At 51.4% G+C, this 20,677-nt stretch overlaps 2 protein-coding genes across 4 annotated transcripts in view; one reads left to right on the top strand and one right to left on the bottom strand.

The window, feature by feature from the left end:
- lrp12 (low density lipoprotein receptor-related protein 12) overlaps nt 1-13,321 on the top strand; it is a 25,495-nt gene extending 12,174 nt beyond the window's left edge. The window contains exons 11-12 of the mRNA XM_072448370.1: nt 11,015-11,329; nt 13,022-13,321. Of these exons, the coding sequence (XP_072304471.1) occupies nt 11,015-11,329; nt 13,022-13,306 (600 nt within the window). The 3' untranslated portion in view covers nt 13,307-13,321. The remainder of the gene's footprint in view (nt 1-11,014; nt 11,330-13,021) is intronic.
- An 852-nt stretch (nt 13,322-14,173) lies between these two features.
- gabpb2a (GA binding protein transcription factor subunit beta 2a) overlaps nt 14,174-20,677 on the bottom strand; it is an 11,210-nt gene continuing 4,706 nt past the window's right edge. The window contains exons 4-9 of one of the 3 annotated variants that reach the window (XM_072448367.1): nt 20,567-20,677; nt 20,481-20,498; nt 20,306-20,450; nt 19,954-20,130; nt 19,782-19,879; nt 14,174-14,734 (exon numbers count right to left, since the gene is read on the bottom strand). The exon at nt 20,567-20,677 is cut by the window's right edge and continues 84 nt beyond it. In XM_072448367.1, the coding sequence (XP_072304468.1) occupies nt 14,465-14,734; nt 19,782-19,879; nt 19,954-20,130; nt 20,306-20,450; nt 20,481-20,498; nt 20,567-20,677 (819 nt within the window). In that variant the 3' untranslated portion in view covers nt 14,174-14,464. Of the gene's footprint in view, nt 14,735-19,781; nt 19,880-19,953; nt 20,131-20,305; nt 20,499-20,566 lie in introns of all 3 variants that reach the window. The other 2 variants (XM_072448369.1, XM_072448366.1) reach the window with 2 other exon arrangements.

Here is a 20,677-nt window from a genome sequence, read left to right as displayed (position 1 = left end):
TCTCACGTTCTCTCTCGTTCTCTCTCGTTCTCACGTTCTCTCTCGTTCTCTCACGTTCTCTCACGTTCTCTCTCGTTCTCTCTCGTTCTCACGTTCTCTCACGTTCTCTCTCGTTCTCTCTCGTTCTCTCTCGTTCTCACGTTCTCTCTCGTTCTCACGTTCTCTCACGTTCTCACGTTCTCTCTCGTTCTCTCTCGTTCTCACGTTCTCTCTCGTTCTCTCTCGTTCTCACGTTCTCTCTCGTTCTCACGTTCTCTCTCGTTCTCTCTCGTTCTCTCTCGTTCTCTCTCGTTCTCACGTTCTCTCACGTTCTCTCACGTTCTCTCTCGTTCTCTCTCGTTCTCTCTCGTTCTCTCACGTTCTCTCACGTTCTCTCTCGTTCTCACGTTCTCTCTCGTTCTCACGTTCTCTCTCGTTCTCTCTCGTTCTCTCTCGTTCTCTCTCGTTCTCACGTTCTCTCACGTTCTCTCACGTTCTCTCACGTTCTCTCTCGTTCTCTCGTTCTCTCTCGTTCTCTCTCGTTCTCTCTCGTTCTCTCACGTTCTCTCACGTTCTCTCTCGTTCTCACGTTCTCTCTCGTTCTCACGTTCTCTCTCGTTCTCTCTCGTTCTCTCTCGTTCTCTCTCGTTCTCTCTCGTTCTCTCACGTTCTCTCACGTTCTCTCACGTTCTCTCTCGTTCTCGTCTCGTTCTCTCGTTCTCTCTCGTTCTCTCTCGTTCTCTCACGTTCTCTCACGTTCTCTCTCGTTCTCACGTTCTCTCTCGTTCTCTCACGTTCTCTCTCGTTCTCTCTCGTTCTCTCTCGTTCTCTCTCGTTCTCTCTCGTTCTCTCTCGTTCTCTCACGTTCTCTCTCGTTCTCACGTTCTCTCTCGTTCTCTCTCGTTCTCTCTCGTTCTCACGTTCTCTCACGTTCTCTCTCGTTCTCACGTTCTCTCTCGTTCTCTCTCGTTCTCTCTCGTTCTCTCTCGTTCTCACGTTCTCTCTCGTTCTCTCACGTTCTCTCTCGTTCTCTCTCGTTCTCTCACGTTCTCTCTCGTTCTCTCTCGTTCTCTCGTTCTCTCTCGTTCTCTCTCGTTCTCTCTCGTTCTCTCTCGTTCTCTCACGTTCTCTCTCGTTCTCTCTCGTTCTCTCTCGTTCTCACGTTCTCTCACGTTCTCTCTCGTTCTCACGTTCTCTCTCGTTCTCTCTCGTTCTCTCTCGTTCTCTCTCGTTCTCTCTCGTTCTCACGTTCTCTCTCGTTCTCTCTCGTTCTCTCTCGTTCTCTCTCGTTCTCACGTTCTCTCTCGTTCTCTCACGTTCTCTCTCGTTCTCTCTCGTTCTCTCACGTTCTCTCTCGTTCTCACGTTCTCTCACGTTCTCTCACGTTCTCTCTCGTTCTCTCTCGTTCTCACGTTCTCTCACGTTCTCTCACGTTCTCACGTTCTCTCTCGTTCTCTCTCGTTCTCTCGTTCTCTCTCGTTCTCTCACGTTCTCTCTCGTTCTCTCTCGTTCTCTCACGTTCTCTCTCGTTCTCACGTTCTCTCACGTTCTCTCTCGTTCTCTCTCGTTCTCTCACGTTCTCTCTCGTTCTCTCACGTTCTCTCACGTTCTCTCTCGTTCTCTCTCGTTCTCTCTCGTTCTCTCACGTTCTCTCACGTTCTCTCACGTTCTCTCACGTTCTCTCTCGTTCTCACGTTCTCTCTCGTTCTCTCACGTTCTCTCACGTTCTCTCACGTTCTCTCTCGTTCTCTCGTTCTCACGTTCTCTCTCGTTCTCACGTTCTCTCTCGTTCTCTCTCGTTCTCTCTCGTTCTCACGTTCTCTCTCGTTCTCTCACGTTCTCTCACGTTCTCACGTTCTCTCTCGTTCTCTCTCGTTCTCTCGTTCTCTCTCGTTCTCTCACGTTCTCTCACGTTCTCTCACGTTCTCTCACGTTCTCTCTCTCGTTCTCACGTTCTCTCTCGTTCTCTCTCGTTCTCTCTCGTTCTCTCACGTTCTCTCTCGTTCTCTCACGTTCTCTCACGTTCTCTCTCGTTCTCTCTCGTTCTCACGTTCTCTCACGTTCTCTCGTTCTCTCTCGTTCTCTCTCGTTCTCTCTCGTTCTCTCACGTTCTCTCTCGTTCTCACGTTCTCTCACGTTCTCTCTCGTTCTCACGTTCTCTCTCGTTCTCTCTCGTTCTCTCTCGTTCTCTCTCGTTCTCACGTTCTCTCACGTTCTCTCACGTTCTCTCTCGTTCTCTCTCGTTCTCTCTCGTTCTCTCTCGTTCTCTCACGTTCTCTCTCGTTCTCACGTTCTCTCTCGTTCTCTCACGTTCTCTCACGTTCTCTCTCGTTCTCTCTCGTTCTCACGTTCTCTCGTTCTCACGTTCTCTCTCGTTCTCTCTCGTTCTCTCTCGTTCTCACGTTCTCTCTCGTTCTCACGTTCTCTCACGTTCTCACGTTCTCTCTCGTTCTCTCTCGTTCTCACGTTCTCTCTCGTTCTCTCTCGTTCTCACGTTCTCTCTCGTTCTCACGTTCTCTCTCGTTCTCTCTCGTTCTCTCTCGTTCTCTCTCGTTCTCACGTTCTCTCACGTTCTCTCACGTTCTCTCTCGTTCTCTCTCGTTCTCTCTCGTTCTCTCACGTTCTCTCACGTTCTCTCTCGTTCTCACGTTCTCTCTCGTTCTCACGTTCTCTCTCGTTCTCTCTCGTTCTCTCTCGTTCTCTCTCGTTCTCTCTCGTTCTCACGTTCTCTCACGTTCTCTCACGTTCTCTCACGTTCTCTCACGTTCTCTCTCGTTCTCTCACGTTCTCTCTCGTTCTCTCTCGTTCTCTCTCGTTCTCTCACGTTCTCTCACGTTCTCTCTCGTTCTCACGTTCTCTCTCGTTCTCACGTTCTCTCTCGTTCTCTCTCGTTCTCTCTCGTTCTCACGTTCTCTCACGTTCTCTCACGTTCTCTCACGTTCTCTCACGTTCTCTCTCGTTCTCACGTTCTCTCGTTCTCTCTCGTTCTCTCTCGTTCTCTCACGTTCTCTCACGTTCTCTCTCGTTCTCACGTTCTCTCTCGTTCTCTCACGTTCTCTCTCGTTCTCTCTCGTTCTCTCTCGTTCTCTCTCGTTCTCTCTCGTTCTCTCACGTTCTCTCTCGTTCTCACGTTCTCTCTCGTTCTCTCTCGTTCTCTCTCGTTCTCACGTTCTCTCACGTTCTCTCTCGTTCTCTCACGTTCTCTCTCGTTCTCTCTCGTTCTCTCTCGTTCTCTCTCGTTCTCACGTTCTCTCTCGTTCTCCGTTCTCGTTCTCTCTCGTTCTCTCTCGTTCTCTCTCGTTCTCTCACGTTCTCTCACGTTCTCTCTCGTTCTCACGTTCTCTCTCGTTCTCTCTCGTTCTCTCTCGTTCTCTCTCGTTCTCTAGTTCTCTCTCGTTCTCTCTCGTTCTCTCTCGTTCTCACGTTCTCTCACGTTCTCTCTCGTTCTCACGTTCTCTCTCGTTCTCTCTCGTTCTCTCTCGTTCTCTCTCGTTCTCTCGTTCTCTCACGTTCTCTCTCGTTCTCTCACGTTCTCTCTCGTTCTCACGTTCTCTCACGTTCTCTCACGTTCTCTCACGTTCTCTCTCGTTCTCTCTCGTTCTCTCACGTTCTCTCTCGTTCTCACGTTCTCTCGTTCTCTCACGTTCTCTCACGTTCTCTCTCGTTCTCTCTCGTTCTCACGTTCTCTCTCGTTCTCTCACGTTCTCTCTCACGTTCTCTCACGTTCTCACGTTCTCTCACGTTCTCTCACGTTCTCTCGTTCTCTCTCGTTCTCTCTCGTTCTCTCTCGTTCTCTCACGTTCTCTCTCGTTCTCACGTTCTCTCACGTTCTCTCACGTTCTCTCTCGTTCTCTCACGTTCTCTCTCGTTCTCTCACGTTCTCTCACGTTCTCTCTCGTTCTCTCTCGTTCTCTCTCGTTCTCTCTCGTTCTCTCACGTTCTCTCACGTTCTCTCACGTTCTCTCTCGTTCTCACGTTCTCTCTCGTTCTCTCACGTTCTCTCACGTTCTCTCTCGTTCTCTCTCGTTCTCACGTTCTCTCTCGTTCTCACGTTCTCTCTCGTTCTCTCTCGTTCTCTCTCGTTCTCACGTTCTCTCTCGTTCTCACGTTCTCTCACGTTCTCACGTTCTCTCTCGTTCTCTCTCGTTCTCTCGTTCTCTCTCGTTCTCTCTCGTTCTCTCTCGTTCTCACGTTCTCTCACGTTCTCTCACGTTCTCTCACGTTCTCTCTCGTTCTCACGTTCTCTCGTTCTCTCTCGTTCTCTCTCGTTCTCTCACGTTCTCTCTCGTTCTCTCACGTTCTCTCACGTTCTCTCACGTTCTCTCACGTTCTCACGTTCTCACGTTCTCTCTCGTTCTCTCTCGTTCTCTCTCGTTCTCTCTCGTTCTCTCACGTTCTCTCTCGTTCTCACGTTCTCTCTCGTTCTCTCTCGTTCTCTCTCGTTCTCTCTCGTTCTCACGTTCTCTCACGTTCTCTCACGTTCTCTCTCGTTCTCTCTCGTTCTCTCTCGTTCTCTCTCGTTCTCTCTCGTTCTCTCACGTTCTCTCTCGTTCTCACGTTCTCTCTCGTTCTCTCACGTTCTCTCACGTTCTCTCTCGTTCTCTCTCGTTCTCACGTTCTCTCTCGTTCTCACGTTCTCTCGTTCTCACGTTCTCTCTCGTTCTCTCTCGTTCTCTCTCGTTCTCACGTTCTCTCTCGTTCTCACGTTCTCTCACGTTCTCACGTTCTCTCTCGTTCTCTCTCGTTCTCACGTTCTCTCACGTTCTCTCTCGTTCTCTCTCGTTCTTACGTTCTCTCTCGTTCTCACGTTCTCTCTCGTTCTCTCTCGTTCTCTCTCGTTCTCACGTTCTCTCACGTTCTCTCACGTTCTCTCACGTTCTCTCACGTTCTCTCTCGTTCTCTCTCGTTCTCTCACGTTCTCTCTCGTTCTCACGTTCTCTCTCGTTCTCACGTTCTCTCTCGTTCTCTCTCGTTCTCTCTCGTTCTCTCTCGTTCTCTCTCGTTCTCACGTTCTCTCACGTTCTCTCACGTTCTCTCACGTTCTCTCTCGTTCTCACGTTCTCTCGTTCTCTCTCGTTCTCTCTCGTTCTCTCACGTTCTCTCACGTTCTCTCTCGTTCTCACGTTCTCTCTCGTTCTCACGTTCTCTCTCGTTCTCTCTCGTTCTCTCTCGTTCTCACGTTCTCTCACGTTCTCTCACGTTCTCTCACGTTCTCTCACGTTCTCTCTCGTTCTCACGTTCTCTCGTTCTCTCTCGTTCTCTCTCGTTCTCTCACGTTCTCTCACGTTCTCTCTCGTTCTCACGTTCTCTCTCGTTCTCACGTTCTCTCTCGTTCTCTCTCGTTCTCTCTCGTTCTCTCTCGTTCTCTCTCGTTCTCTCACGTTCTCTCTCGTTCTCACGTTCTCTCTCGTTCTCTCTCGTTCTCTCTCGTTCTCACGTTCTCTCACGTTCTCTCTCGTTCTCACGTTCTCTCTCGTTCTCTCTCGTTCTCTCTCGTTCTCTCTCGTTCTCACGTTCTCTCTCGTTCTCTCTCGTTCTCTCTCGTTCTCTCTCGTTCTCTCTCGTTCTCTCACGTTCTCTCACGTTCTCTCTCGTTCTCACGTTCTCTCTCGTTCTCTCTCGTTCTCTCTCGTTCTCTCTCGTTCTCTAGTTCTCTCTCGTTCTCTCTCGTTCTCTCTCGTTCTCACGTTCTCTCACGTTCTCTCTCGTTCTCACGTTCTCTCTCGTTCTCTCTCGTTCTCTCTCGTTCTCTCACGTTCTCTCGTTCTCACGTTCTCTCTCGTTCTCTCACGTTCTCTCTCGTTCTCACGTTCTCTCACGTTCTCTCACGTTCTCTCACGTTCTCTCTCGTTCTCTCTCGTTCTCTCACGTTCTCTCTCGTTCTCACGTTCTCTCACGTTCTCTCACGTTCTCTCACGTTCTCTCTCGTTCTCTCTCGTTCTCACGTTCTCTCACGTTCTCTCACGTTCTCTCACGTTCTCACGTTCTCTCACGTTCTCTCGTTCTCTCTCGTTCTCTCTCGTTCTCTCACGTTCTCTCACGTTCTCTCTCGTTCTCACGTTCTCTCACGTTCTCTCACGTTTTCTCTCGTTCTCTCACGTTCTCTCACGTTCTCTCACGTTCTCTCTCGTTCTCACGTTCTCTCACGTTCTCTCTCGTTCTCTCACGTTCTCTCTCGTTCTCTCACGTTCTCTCACGTTCTCTCTCGTTCTCTCTCGTTCTCTCTCGTTCTCTCACGTTCTCTCACGTTCTCTCACGTTCTCTCACGTTCTCTCTCGTTCTCACGTTCTCTCTCGTTCTCTCACGTTCTCTCACGTTCTCTCTCGTTCTCTCTCGTTCTCACGTTCTCTCTCGTTCTCACGTTCTCTCTCGTTCTCTCTCGTTCTCACGTTCTCTCTCGTTCTCACGTTCTCTCACGTTCTCACGTTCTCTCTCGTTCTCTCTCGTTCTCACGTTCTCTCACGTTCTCTCTCGTTCTCTCGTTCTCTCGTTCTCTCTCGTTCTCTCTCGTTCTCTCACGTTCTCTCACGTTCTCTCTCGTTCTCACGTTCTCTCTCGTTCTCTCTCGTTCTCACGTTCTCTCACGTTCTCTCACGTTCTCTCACGTTCTCTCACGTTCTCTCTCGTTCTCTCACGTTCTCTCTCGTTCTCACGTTCTCTCGTTCTCTCTCGTTCTCTCTCGTTCTCTCACGTTCTCTCACGTTCTCTCTCGTTCTCACGTTCTCTCTCGTTCTCACGTTCTCTCTCGTTCTCTCTCGTTCTCTCTCGTTCTCTCTCGTTCTCTCTCGTTCTCTCACGTTCTCTCTCGTTCTCACGTTCTCTCTCGTTCTCTCTCGTTCTCTCTCGTTCTCACGTTCTCTCACGTTCTCTCTCGTTCTCACGTTCTCTCTCGTTCTCTCTCGTTCTCTCTCGTTCTCTCTCGTTCTCACGTTCTCTCACGTTCTCTCTCGTTCTCTCTCGTTCTCTCTCGTTCTCTCACGTTCTCTCACGTTCTCTCTCGTTCTCACGTTCTCTCTCGTTCTCTCTCGTTCTCTCTCGTTCTCTCTCGTTCTCTCTCGTTCTCTAGTTCTCTCTCGTTCTCTCTCGTTCTCTCTCGTTCTCTCTCGTTCTCTCTCGTTCTCTCACGTTCTCTCACGTTCTCTCACGTTCTCTCTCGTTCTCTCTCGTTCTCTCTCGTTCTCTCACGTTCTCTCACGTTCTCTCTCGTTCTCTCTCGTTCTCTCACGTTCTCTCTCGTTCTCTCTCGTTCTCTCTCGTTCTCTCTCGTTCTCTCTCGTTCTCTCACGTTCTCTCTCGTTCTCTCACGTTCTCTCACGTTCTCTCACGTTCTCTCTCGTTCTCTCACGTTCTCTCTCGTTCTCTCACGTTCTCTCGTTCTCTCGTTCTCTCACGTTCTCTCTCGTTCTCACGTTCTCTCACGTTCTCTCTCGTTCTCTCTCGTTCTCACGTTCTCTCTCGTTCTCTCACGTTCTCTCTCGTTCTCTCACGTTCTCTCGTTCTCACGTTCTCTCTCGTTCTCTCACGTTCTCTCTCGTTCTCACGTTCTCTCACGTTCTCTCACGTTCTCTCACGTTCTCTCTCGTTCTCTCTCGTTCTCACGTTCTCTCTCGTTCTCTCTCGTTCTCACGTTCTCTCACGTTCTCTCACGTTCTCTCACGTTCTCACGTTCTCTCACGTTCTCTCTCGTTCTCTCACGTTCTCTCGTTCTCTCTCGTTCTCTCTCGTTCTCTCACGTTCTCTCACGTTCTCTCTCGTTCTCACGTTCTCTCACGTTCTCTCACGTTTTCTCTCGTTCTCTCACGTTCTCTCTCGTTCTCTCACGTTCTCTCTCGTTCTCTCACGTTCTCTCACGTTCTCTCTCGTTCTCTCACGTTCTCTCACGTTCTCTCACGTTCTCTCTCGTTCTCTCTCGTTCTCTCTCGTTCTCTCACGTTCTCTCACGTTCTCTCACGTTCTCTCACGTTCTCTCTCGTTCTCACGTTCTCTCTCGTTCTCTCACGTTCTCTCACGTTCTCTCTCGTTCTCTCTCGTTCTCACGTTCTCTCTCGTTCTCACGTTCTCTCTCGTTCTCTCTCGTTCTCTCTCGTTCTCACGTTCTCTCTCGTTCTCACGTTCTCTCACGTTCTCACGTTCTCTCTCGTTCTCTCTCGTTCTCTCGTTCTCTCTCGTTCTCTCTCGTTCTCACGTTCTCTCACGTTCTCTCACGTTCTCTCACGTTCTCTCTCGTTCTCACGTTCTCTCGTTCTCTCTCGTTCTCTCACGTTCTCTCTCGTTCTCTCACGTTCTCTCACGTTCTCTCACGTTCTCTCACGTTCTCACGTTCTCACGTTCTCTCGTTCTCTCTCGTTCTCTCTCGTTCTCTCTCGTTCTCTCTCGTTCTCTCACGTTCTCTCTCGTTCTCACGTTCTCTCACGTTCTCTCTCGTTCTCACGTTCTCTCTCGTTCTCTCTCGTTCTCTCTCGTTCTCTCTCGTTCTCACGTTCTCTCACGTTCTCTCACGTTCTCTCTCGTTCTCTCTCGTTCTCTCTCGTTCTCTCTCACGTTCTCTCACGTTCTCTCTCGTTCTCACGTTCTCTCTCGTTCTCTCTCGTTCTCACGTTCTCTCTCGTTCTCACGTTCTCTCGTTCTCACGTTCTCTCTCGTTCTCACGTTCTCTCTCGTTCTCTCTCGTTCTCACGTTCTCTCTCGTTCTCTCTCGTTCTCACGTTCTCTCTCGTTCTCACGTTCTCTCTCGTTCTCTCTCGTTCTCTCTCGTTCTCTCTCGTTCTCTCTCGTTCTCACGTTCTCTCACGTTCTCTTCTCTCACGTTCTCTCTCGTTCTCACGTTCTCTCGTTCTCTCTCGTTCTCTCACGTTCTCTCACGTTCTCTCTCGTTCTCACGTTCTCTCTCGTTCTCACGTTCTCTCTCGTTCTCTCTCGTTCTCTCTCGTTCTCTCTCGTTCTCTCTCGTTCTCACGTTCTCTCACGTTCTCTCACGTTCTCTCTCGTTCTCACGTTCTCTCGTTCTCTCTCGTTCTCTCTCGTTCTCTCACGTTCTCTCACGTTCTCTCTCGTTCTCACGTTCTCTCTCGTTCTCTCTCGTTCTCACGTTCTCTCGTTCTCTCTCGTTCTCTCACGTTCTCTCTCGTTCTCACGTTCTCTCTCGTTCTCTCTCGTTCTCTCTCGTTCTCACGTTCTCTCACGTTCTCTCTAGTTCTCTCTCGTTCTCTCTCGTTCTCTCACGTTCTCTCTCGTTCTCTCTCGTTCTCTCTCGTTCTCTAGTTCTCTCTCGTTCTCTCTCGTTCTCACGTTCTCTCACGTTCTCTCTCGTTCTCACGTTCTCTCTCGTTCTCTCACGTTCTCTCACGTTCTCTCTCGTTCTCTCTCGTTCTCTCTCGTTCTCTCACGTTCTCTCTCGTTCTCTCTCGTTCTCTCTCGTTCTCTCTCGTTCTCTCACGTTCTCTCTCGTTCTCTCACGTTCTCTCACGTTCTCACGTTCTCAAGTTCTCTCGTTCTCTCTCGTTCTCTCTCGTTCTCTCACGTTCTCTCACGTTCTCTCTCGTTCTCACGTTCTCTCTCGTTCTCACGTTCTCTCTCGTTCTCTCTCGTTCTCTCTCGTTCTCTCTCGTTCTCTCTCGTTCTCACGTTCTCTCACGTTCTCTCACGTTCTCTCTCGTTCTCACGTTCTCTCGTTCTCTCTCGTTCTCTCTCGTTCTCTCACGTTCTCTCACGTTCTCTCTCGTTCTCACGTTCTCTCTCGTTCTCTCTCGTTCTCACGTTCTCTCTCGTTCTCTCTCGTTCTCTCACGTTCTCTCTCGTTCTCACGTTCTCTCTCGTTCTCTCTCGTTCTCTCTCGTTCTCACGTTCTCTCACGTTCTCTCTAGTTCTCTCTCGTTCTCTCTCGTTCTCTCACGTTCTCTCTCGTTCTCTCTCGTTCTCTCTCGTTCTCTAGTTCTCTCTCGTTCTCTCTCGTTCTCACGTTCTCTCACGTTCTCTCTCGTTCTCACGTTCTCTCTCGTTCTCTCACGTTCTCTCACGTTCTCTCTCGTTCTCTCTCGTTCTCTCTCGTTCTCTCACGTTCTCTCTCGTTCTCTCTCGTTCTCTCTCGTTCTCTCTCGTTCTCTCACGTTCTCTCTCGTTCTCTCACGTTCTCTCACGTTCTCACGTTCTCAAGTTCTCTCGTTCTCTCTCGTTCTCTCTCGTTCTCTCTCGTTCTCTCACGTTCTCTCTCGTTCTCACGTTCTCTCTCGTTCTCACGTTCTCTCTCGTTCTCTCTCGTTCTCTCACGTTCTCTCTCGTTCTCTCTCGTTCTCACGTTCTCTCTCGTTCTCTCTCGTTCTCACGTTCTCTCACGTTCTCTCTCGTTCTCTCTCGTTCTCTCTCGTTCTCTCTCGTTCTCTCACGTTCTCTCACGTTCTCTCTCGTTCTCTCACGTTCTCTCACGTTCTCTCTCGTTCTCACGTTCTCTCACGTTCTCTCTCGTTCTCTCTCGTTCTCTCTCGTTCTCTCTCGTTCTCTCTCGTTCTCTCTCGTTCTCTCACGTTCTCTCACGTTCTCTCTCGTTCTCACGTTCTCTCACGTTCTCTCTCGTTCTCACGTTCTCTCTCGTTCTCTCACGTTCTCTCACGTTCTCTCTCGTTCTCTCTCGTTCTCTCACGTTCTCTCTCGTTCTCTCTCGTTCTCTCACGTTCTCTCTCGTTCTCTCTCGTTCTCTCACGTTCTCTCTCGTTCTCTCACGTTCTCTCACGTTCTCTCTCGTTCTCACGTTCTCTCACGTTCTCTCTCGTTCTCACGTTCTCTCTCGTTCTCTCTCGTTCTCTCTCGTTCTCTCTCGTTCTCACGTTCTCTCACGTTCTCTCTCGTTCTCACGTTCTCTCACGTTCTCTCACGTTCTCTCTCGTTCTCTCTCGTTCTCTCTCGTTCTCTCACGTTCTCTCTCGTTCTCTCTCGTTCTCTCTCGTTCTCTCACGTTCTCTCTCGTTCTCTCTCGTTCTCTCTCGTTCTCTCACGTTCTCTCTCGTTCTCACGTTCTCTCACGTTCTCTCTCGTGTTCTAGGCGTCTGTCCTGGAGAACCTTCGTCTGGCCGTGCGTTCTCAGCTCGGTTTCCCGTCGCTGCGGTTCTCTCGTCGTTCCTCTTGGGGGCGCTGGTTCTCGTCGCGTCGTCGGTCGTCGGTGGCACTTGTCTCGTCGGAGTTGGAGGCGGGGCGTCTCCACGGTGACGGTTCAGAGGGGGCAGAACCTCTGCTGCAGGAGGCGGAGCCGGAGGGCGCAGTGGGCGGAACCACCCAGAAGGTTCCCATGGAAACTATGACATCACCATCATCTTCGTCGCAGACGATGACATCAGCGACGACGCAACGACTCGGCTGGGTACAATCACGACTCCTCCCCCTGCGTGTCACATGACTCCTCCCCCCTGCCTGTCACACGACTCCTCCCCCCTGCCTGTCACACGACTCCTCCCCCCTGCCTGTCACACGACTCCTCCCCCCTGCCTGTCACACGACTCCTCCCCCCCGCCTGTCACACGACTCCTCCCCCCGCCTGTCACACGACTCCTCCCCCCCGCCTGTCACACGACTCCTCCCCCCCGCCTGTCACACGACTCCTCCCCCCCGCCTGTCACACGACTCCTCCCCCCCGCCTGTCACACGACTCCTCCCCCCGCCTGTCACACGACTCCTCCCCCCCGCCTGTCACACGACTCCTCCCCCCCGCCTGTCACACGACTCCTCCCCCCGCCTGTCACACGACTCCTCCCCCCCGCCTGTCACACGACTCCTCCCCCCCGCCTGTCACACGACTCCTCCCCCCCGCCTGTCACACGACTCCTCCCCCCCGCCTGTCACACGACTCCTCCCCCCGCCTGTCACACGACTCCTCCCCCCTGCGTGTCACACGACTCCTCCCCCCCTGCGTGTCACACGACTCCTCCCCCCTGCGTGTCACACGACTCCTCCCCCCCGCCTGTCACACGACTCCTCCCCCCCGCGTGTCACACGACTCCTCCCCCCCGCGTGTCACACGACTCCTCCCCCCCGCCTGTCACACGACTCCTCCCCCCCGCCTGTCACACGACTCCTCCCCCCCGCCTGTCACACGACTCCTCCCCCCTGCCTGTCACACGACTCCTCCCCCCCGCCTGTCACACGACTCCTCCCCCCCGCCTGTCACACGACTCCTCCCCCCCGCCTGTCACACGACTCCTCCCCCCCGCCTGTCACACGACTCCTCCCCCCCGCCTGTCACACGACTCCTCCCCCCCGCCTGTCACACGACTCCTCCCCCCCGCCTGTCACACGACTCCTCCCCCCCGCCTGTCACACGACTCCTCCCCCCCGCCTGTCACACGACTCCTCCCCCCTGCCTGTCACACGACTCCTCCCCCCTGCCTGTCACACGACTCCTCCCCCCCGCCTGTCACACGACTCCTCCCCCCGCCTGTCACACGACTCCTCCCCCCCGCCTGTCACACGACTCCTCCCCCCCGCCTGTCACACGACTCCTCCCCCCCGCCTGTCACACGACTCCTCCCCCCCGCCTGTCACACGACTCCTCCCCCCGCCTGTCACACGACTCCTCCCCCCCGCCTGTCACACGACTCCTCCCCCCCGCCTGTCACACGACTCCTCCCCCCGCCTGTCACACGACTCCTCCCCCCCGCCTGTCACACGACTCCTCCCCCCCGCCTGTCACACGACTCCTCCCCCCCGCCTGTCACACGACTCCTCCCCCCCGCCTGTCACACGACTCCTCCCCCCGCCTGTCACACGACTCCTCCCCCCTGCGTGTCACACGACTCCTCCCCCCCTGCGTGTCACACGACTCCTCCCCCCTGCGTGTCACACGACTCCTCCCCCCCGCCTGTCACACGACTCCTCCCCCCCGCCTGTCACACGACCCCTCCCCCCTGCGTGTCACACGACTCCTCCCCCCCTGCGTGTCACACGACTCCTCCCCCCCTGCGTGTCACACGACTCCTCCCCCCCGCCTGTCACACGACTCCTCCCCCCCGCCTGTCACACGACTCCTCCCTTTAAATCTAAATGTTCTCTTCTTCAGCCGTTGGACTCTGGTTCTGTCTCCACGGCGGCTCTTCAGCGACTTGCCTCCAACCTGCAGCGCCTCCTGAACCCCGACCGTCACCGTGGCGATGAGCATCTTCCCCATCACCATGGAGACGGACAAGAGCATCACCACGGCAACGAGCCTCAGCCTCATCGCGGCAACGGAACCTGCCAACGCTGCGGGAAAGTCCACACGGCCGCTCCAGAAACCTGCTCTGGACCTTCTCTGGACCAGGACCAGAGTCGAGAGAGCAGCGACGACGAACTTCTGCTGCTTTAAAGACAAAAACAAAGTCCAGACCCAGTCCTGAGGCTCGTCAGGTGAAATCGTCTTGTGATGTCACGCCGCCTCAGAAGAACCAGCCAATACCAGTATGAGACAAGGGTCATGTGACTGACTCTGTTAAACTCTAAAGATCCACAAACGTGTGAAATTAAAGTCCCGATGCTGCAGTTGTGGCGCCCCCTGGTGGATGTTAAAGTCACTACATTTAATATTTACAAGACCCTGACCTTGACCCTGGTCTCGTTTGTCCTTGATGTTTTCTGCATGGTTTGGTTTGGTTTGTTTTCCTTTGAGTCTGAGACAAAATCATTAAAATAATTCCAACCTTTTGAGTTTCTTCTTTGATTCAGAACAGTGACCAGCAGATGGCGCTAGTGTCTATGCAAGTCAATGAGGAAATGATTTGAATGAAAATAGTCTTAAAAGTGCAGTTTAATGTGAGGACAGAAGGAAGCGCTGCTGCGGCAAGACCTGGACAGCTGCAGGAGCTTCCGGGGGTCACATGATGGACAGTGTCAAAAGCAGCATCAGATCAACAGAATTAAGACTGAGGCTTTGCCCGTGTCAGTGTTCAGGAGGATGTCAGTCACCATGACAACAGCAGTCTCAGTCACCATGACAACAGCAGTCTCAGTGCTGTGATGATCTGAACAGCTGCAGGAGCACCTGTCCGGGGAAGGTTTGGCAAAGGGTTTAAATGTTTCCACTTTGCCCTCTAGTGGTCAGATGTGACATCACTTCCTCTTTGTATTTAATATAATAAATTCACAACTGACAAAAGGTTTTTCCAAAAACTTTTTATGTCTTGTTTCATGGTCATTGCTATGGTTACAAAAATACACTTTTATGTACAAGAACAAGTAGAAAAATCATGTTGACAAAAGAAATGAATCAAAAGAAGTGAAGCGTCGAAGAGTTAAAACGAGCTAAAACAAACAGGGTCAGAGTTCACCGAGTCCAGGACCTGGTTTAGACCAGTTTAATGCCACTGTGGAATATTACAGCCAAAGGAACAACATTTCCATGGAAATGAGCAGTACAAGTACGAGTCAGGTTTGTGGAGAGGCGGCTCACAGGAAACTGGTTTGTTTTTATGACGAACTGAGGCTTTAAGTCCCACAATAAACCAGGTCCAAACCAGGTCTAAGTTGCTCACTCGCTCCCCGTCACCAGCGTCACTTCCTGCCCCTCCCCCTCGTCGGTCATGATGATTCCGACCACTTCCTCTTCCCCTTGGACCTCGTCTTGCTCTCCGTTAGCGTGGTTAGCATGGTTAGCTTCCGGGTTAGCGCTGGAGCTAGCCTGGGACATGGCCTCCAGTTTGATGCGATACTCCTCAGCCTCCTGCTCCTTCCTCAGCAGCTGCGTCCTGTACTCCTGAGCCTTCCTGTTGGCCTCCTGCAGCTGCCTCTGGAGGAGCTCCTGCTGAGAGGGGGAGGAGACAAGTGAGAGGGGGAGGAGACAGGTGAGAGGGGGAGGAGAGAGGGGGAGGAGAGAGGTGAGAGGGGGAGGAGAGAGGTGAGAGGGGGAGGGGAGAGGAGACAGGTGAGAGGGAGAGGGGGAGGGGAGAGGGGGAGGAGAGAGGGGGAGGAGAGAGGGGGAGGAGAGAGGTGAGAGGGGGAGGAGACAGGTGAGAGAGAGGTGAGAGGGGGAGGGGAGAGGAGACAGGTGAGAGGGAGAGGGGGAGGAGAGAGGGGGAGGAGAGAGGTGAGAGGGGGAGGTGAGAGGGGGAGGAGACAGGTGAGAGAGAGGTGAGAGGGGGAGGGGAGAGGAGACAGGTGAGAGGAGGGTGAGAGGGGGAGGAGACAGGTGAGAGAGAGGTGAGAGGGGGAGGGGAGAGGAGACAGGTGAGAGGAGGGTGAGAGGGGGAGGAGACAGGTGAGAGAGAGGTGAGAGGGGGAGGGGAGAGGAGACAGGTGAGAGGGGGAGGGGAGAGGGGGAGGAGACAGGTGAGAGAGAGGTGAGAGGGGGAGGGGAGAGGAGACAGGTGAGAGGGGGAGGGGAGAGGGGGAGGAGACAGGTGAGAGAGAGGTGAGAGGGGGAGGAGAGAGGGGGAGGAGAGAGGTGAGAGGGGGAGGAGACAGGTGAGAGGGGGAGGAGAGAGGTGAGAGAGAGGTGAGAGGGGGAGGAGAGAGGGGGAGGAGAGAGGTGAGAGGGGGAGGAGACAGGTGAGAGGGGGAGGAGAGAGGGGGAGGAGAGAGGTGAGAGGGGGAGGAGACAGGTGAGAGGGGGAGGAGAGAGGTGAGAGGGGGAGGGGAGACAGGTGAGAGAGAGGTGAGAGGGGGAGGGGGAGGGGAGAGGGGGAGGAGAGATCAGAGGTCTTTCCTTCTGCTGCTGTCAGACTACAATATACACCGTTAGCCCTGAACACGTGTATACTGTCATACCCATGCGCAATACTGTCATACCCATGCGCAATACTGTCGTACCCATGCGCAATACTGTCGTACCCATGCGCAATACTGTCGTACCCATGCGCAATACTGTCGTACCCATGCGCAATACTGTCGTACCCATGCGCAATACTGTCGTACCCATGCGCAATACTGTCGTACCCATGCGCAATACTGTCGTACCCATGCGCAATACTGTCGTTCCCATGCGCAATACTGTCGTTCCCATGCGCAATACTGTCGTTCCCATGCGCAATACTGTCATACCCATGCGCAATACTGTCGTTCCCATGCGCAATACTGTCATACCCATGCGCAATACTGTCATTCCCATGCGCAATACTGTCATACCCATGCGCAATACTGTCATTCCCATGCGCAATACTGTCATACCCATGCGCAATACTGTCATTCCCATGCGCAATACTGTCATACCCATGCGCAATACTGTCATTCCCATGCGCAATACTGTCATACCCATGCGCAATACTGTCATTCACATGTGCAATAATGCGCAATACTGTCGTACCCATGCGCAATACTGTCATTCCCATGCGCAATACTGTCGTACCCGTCGTACCCATGCGCAATACTGTCGTACCCATGCGCAATACTGTCGTACCCGTCGTACCCATGCGCAATACTGTCGTACCCATGCGCAATACTGTCGTTCCCATGCGCAATACTGTCGTTCCCATGCGCAATACTGTCGTTCCCATGCGCAATACTGTCGTTCCCATGCGCAATACTGTCGTACCCATGCGCAATACTGTCGTACCCATGCGCAATACTGTCATACCCATGCGCAATACTGTCATTCCCATGCGCAATACTGTCATACCCATGCGCAATACTGTCATACCCATGCGCAATACTGTCATTCCCATGCGCAATACTGTCATTCCCATGCGCAATACTGTCATACCCATGCGCAATACTGTCATACCCATGCGCAATACTGTCATACCCATGCGCAATACTGTCATTCCCATGCTCAATACTGACTTAATCATGCTCAATACTGACTTAATCATGTGCAATACTGTCATACTCATGCGCAATACTGTCATACTCATGCGCAATACTGTCATACTCATGCGCAATACTGTCACTCATGCGCAATACTGTCACTCATGCGCAATACTGTCATACTCATGCGCAATACTGTCATACTCATGCGCAATACTGTCATACACATGCGCAATACTGTCATACTCATGCGCAATACTGTCATTCCATGCGCAATACTGTCATACCATGCGCAATACTGTCATACCCATGCGCAATACTGACTTAATCATGCGCAATACTGAATTAATCATGCGCAATACTGAATTAATCATGTGCAATACTGACATACCCATGTGCAATACTGACATACCCATGCGCAATACTGTCATACCCATGCGCAATACTGTCGTTCCCATGCGCAATACTGTCATACCCATGCGCAATACTGTCATTCCCATGCGCAATACTGTCATACCCATGCGCAATACTGTCATTCCCATGCGCAATACTGTCATACCCATGCGCAATACTGTCATTCCCATGCGCAATACTGTCATACCCATGCGCAATACTGTCATTCCCATGCGCAATACTGTCATACCCATGCGCAATACTGTCATTCACATGTGCAATAATGCGCAATACTGTCGTACCCATGCGCAATACTGTCATTCCCATGCGCAATACTGTCGTACCCGTCGTACCCATGCGCAATACTGTCATACCCATGCGCAATACTGTCATTCCCATGCGCAATACTGTCATACCCATGCTCAATACTGACTTAATCATGCTCAATACTGACTTAATCATGTGCAATACTGTCATACTCATGCGCAATACTGTCATACTCATGCGCAATACTGTCACTCATGCGCAATACTGTCACTCATGCGCAATACTGTCATACTCATGCGCAATACTGTCACTCATGCGCAATACTGTCACTCATGCGCAATACTGTCACTCATGCGCAATACTGTCATACTCATGCGCAATACTGTCACTCATGCGCAATACTGTCACTCATGCGCAATACTGTCATACTCATGCGCAATACTGTCACTCATGCGCAATACTGTCATACCCATGCGCAATACTGACATAATCATGTGCAATACTGACATAATCATGTGCAATACTGACATAATCATGTGCAATACTGACATAATCATGTGCAATACTGACATAATCATGTGCAATACTGACATAATCATGTGCAATACTGACATAATCAAGTGCATATAACTGCTGTAATTAAGAGCGTTTACTTTTGCCACTATTATTATTTTTATTGTTATTTTTTATTCCCCATTAAGAATATGAGAGGTTTTGTTTATAAGAGTTTTTCTATTAACCTGTTACCATCCACCTATTTTCGCCCTGTGCACAATGGTTGGACCCAAATGGCATTGCTTATTAAAAGAGGATCTTATGTTCCACATGTGAGTGTGATGCATCATGGGAAAGCTTAGGCCTTCTAGTTTCTGCAGATGTGCACATGTCACACTGTCAGGGCTTCAGAACTTACACTACAGAGGCCCAAACATAAACAAAACATCTTTTTTTAGTCTCGCCTGAATATTGTTAATTTGTAAAGGTCCTGAGCAGGACAGACTTCATTGTGTTTATGCTGTTCACTGCACATGCTGTTGTCATGACAACAACTGTGTCAAGTTTCAGATCTCTAGAACAGGCATTTTGGTGCTTTGACCTTTTTGTATCAAAAAGTATATTCAAGTGATCCAAATATGTGCCAACTGTGCCAAACTGTTTTATTACAATTTTAGCTCCTCTATGATCATAAAACATACATTTTGATGTTTTGTAGGCCACTAATAGCAATTATAACTGCTAAAAAAAAAAATCTGTGAAAATGTGTAAATATGAGTTTACCCATGAATTTCCCATATAGAGGTTAAAAAAAAAAAAAAATTTATAGTATTTTTATTTTATTTTTGTATTGGTATAATAATACATATATCTAACAAAATGCACGTCCAAAAGGCTAATAAACTCAGAAAACGTTATGCGCAAAATCCTGCCGAGAAATCTGGCTCTTTACAGCCTTCCCGGAGCCTTACGCACGATAATACAGAACATTCTGTGTCAATCAGCCCCATTGTCCCGCCTCTCTTTGTAAAGCTATTTTCATTGGCTTGAATAATCTGTCAATCAATCTGAGCTACGTCATTCGCACGCGGCGCTATTTAGATGTAAACAGACTAATCCATGTGCGTCGCAAGCGGCGCATTTTTTTTTGCGGAGGCTGTAGCAAACAAACCCGTGGACAGAAAAATGTGTGGATGGTCTCATTCTGTAGGAAACAGTCTGAAGAAAAGAAGGATATCCAACATTATTTTATAGGTCAAACAGGTCATTTGTTATGGACGGAGAAATGCGGCGGACAAGCGCATTCTCGTCCGGCGAGAAACGAAGAAAAGTTTGTTTACTTGACAATATCTCGAAATCAGAAAACTCCAGTAAAAATACAAGTGGATATTGTTTTTCAATGATTCCTTACGGACAGACTGAGCACAAGGATGAACAGAATTAAAGCCGTTTCCTCCGTCATAAACAGCAAACAGGACATGCGTTTGTAAAAGTTGAGACTTTCTCACAAACTATTGGCAATTGCTTCTTGGGGCAAATTATTCAATGTAAATCAATGACATATTCGTTTTGTTGAGAAAATAAGCTTTAAAATGATGTATAACTTGCTGGTATTGACCACGGAAATAAAAGTGAGTATTTGAGATATAGAAAATGTTCGCCGGCGGACAGGTGGGTGGGAACAGGTTAAGAGTGTTTTTTAAAACTTCTATAAGTTTCTGTTCTTTTGATTCTGTTTCTACTCGTGTTGCAACATTTCCCCATGTGGGACAAATAAAGGCTCATCTCATCATAGGTCAGAGAGGGGTCAGAGGTCAGAGAGGGGTCAGAGGTCAGAGAGGGGTCAGAGGTCAGAGAGGGGTCAGAGAGGGGTCAGAGAGGGGTCAGAGGTCAGAGAGGGGTCAGAGGTCAGAGAGGGGTCAGAGAGGTTATAGGTCAGGGGTCAGTCTCACCGTCTCTTGGAGCTCTGGCGTCGGGTCAAGTTTGCGTTTCCTGGTGGGCGGCTCTTCAGAAACCACTTCCTCCGTCACAGTGTTGGCCGGCACCAGCACTGACCAATCAGAGGAGAGGAAGATGTAAACATGCGGTTGCCAGGGCGACGGTCGTCATGATCAAACATCTTACTCTGCTGCCCGTGCTGCATGGTGACAAAGAACGGCTGCGTCATGGCGCCCGTCGCCGTCTGCAGGTTTCCATGTTGGTCTGTTACTATGGTGATGACCCTCTGACCTCCCTCGTTCACCACCGTGTGCTGGACGCTCGGGTCCAGAGCCGACGCCGCCATGGCCTCCTCAGACTCTCCTGAAGAAGACACGCCTCAGTCCAGAGCTAAAGGTGTCCGTGTCCTGTGTCCCGGTCCGTGTCCCGGTCCGTGTCCCGGTCCGTGTCCCGGTCCTGTGTCCCGGTCCTGTGTCCCGGTCCTGTGTCCCGGTCCTGTGTCCCGGTCCTGTGTCCCGGTCCTGTGTCCATGTCTCACCTGCGTTGGCCTTGTTGAGGAGCTCTGCCAGGTTGACCACGCCCCCCTGGAGGGAGGGCAGACCCTGGATGATGAACTGAGGCTGAGAGCTGCTGTTGTCCACGTTCACGCTCACCTGGTTCATGCTCACCTGGTTCATGTTCACCTGGTTCATGTTCACCTGGTTCATGTTCACCTGGTTCTGCATCCCCTCCTGAGACAAGGTGAGACAGTGAGTACACTCTGACCTGTGACCCCTGACCCCTGGACCCCTGACCTCACCTGCAGCAGCAGCATGAGCTCCGTGTTCTGGATGTCCACGGCGATGTCAAACGGCGTCTTGTCGAACTTGCTGAGCGAGTGAACGTCGGCGCCGTGTTTGATGAGCGTCTC

This window comes from Eucyclogobius newberryi, unplaced genomic scaffold, assembly GCF_026437365.1.
Source record: "Eucyclogobius newberryi isolate DKJ021-1_F unplaced genomic scaffold, fEucNew1.0.hap1 SCAF_16, whole genome shotgun sequence".
Taxonomy (NCBI): Eukaryota; Metazoa; Chordata; class Actinopteri; order Gobiiformes; family Gobiidae; genus Eucyclogobius; species Eucyclogobius newberryi.
This window is presented reverse-complemented; position numbering and strand designations above follow the sequence as displayed.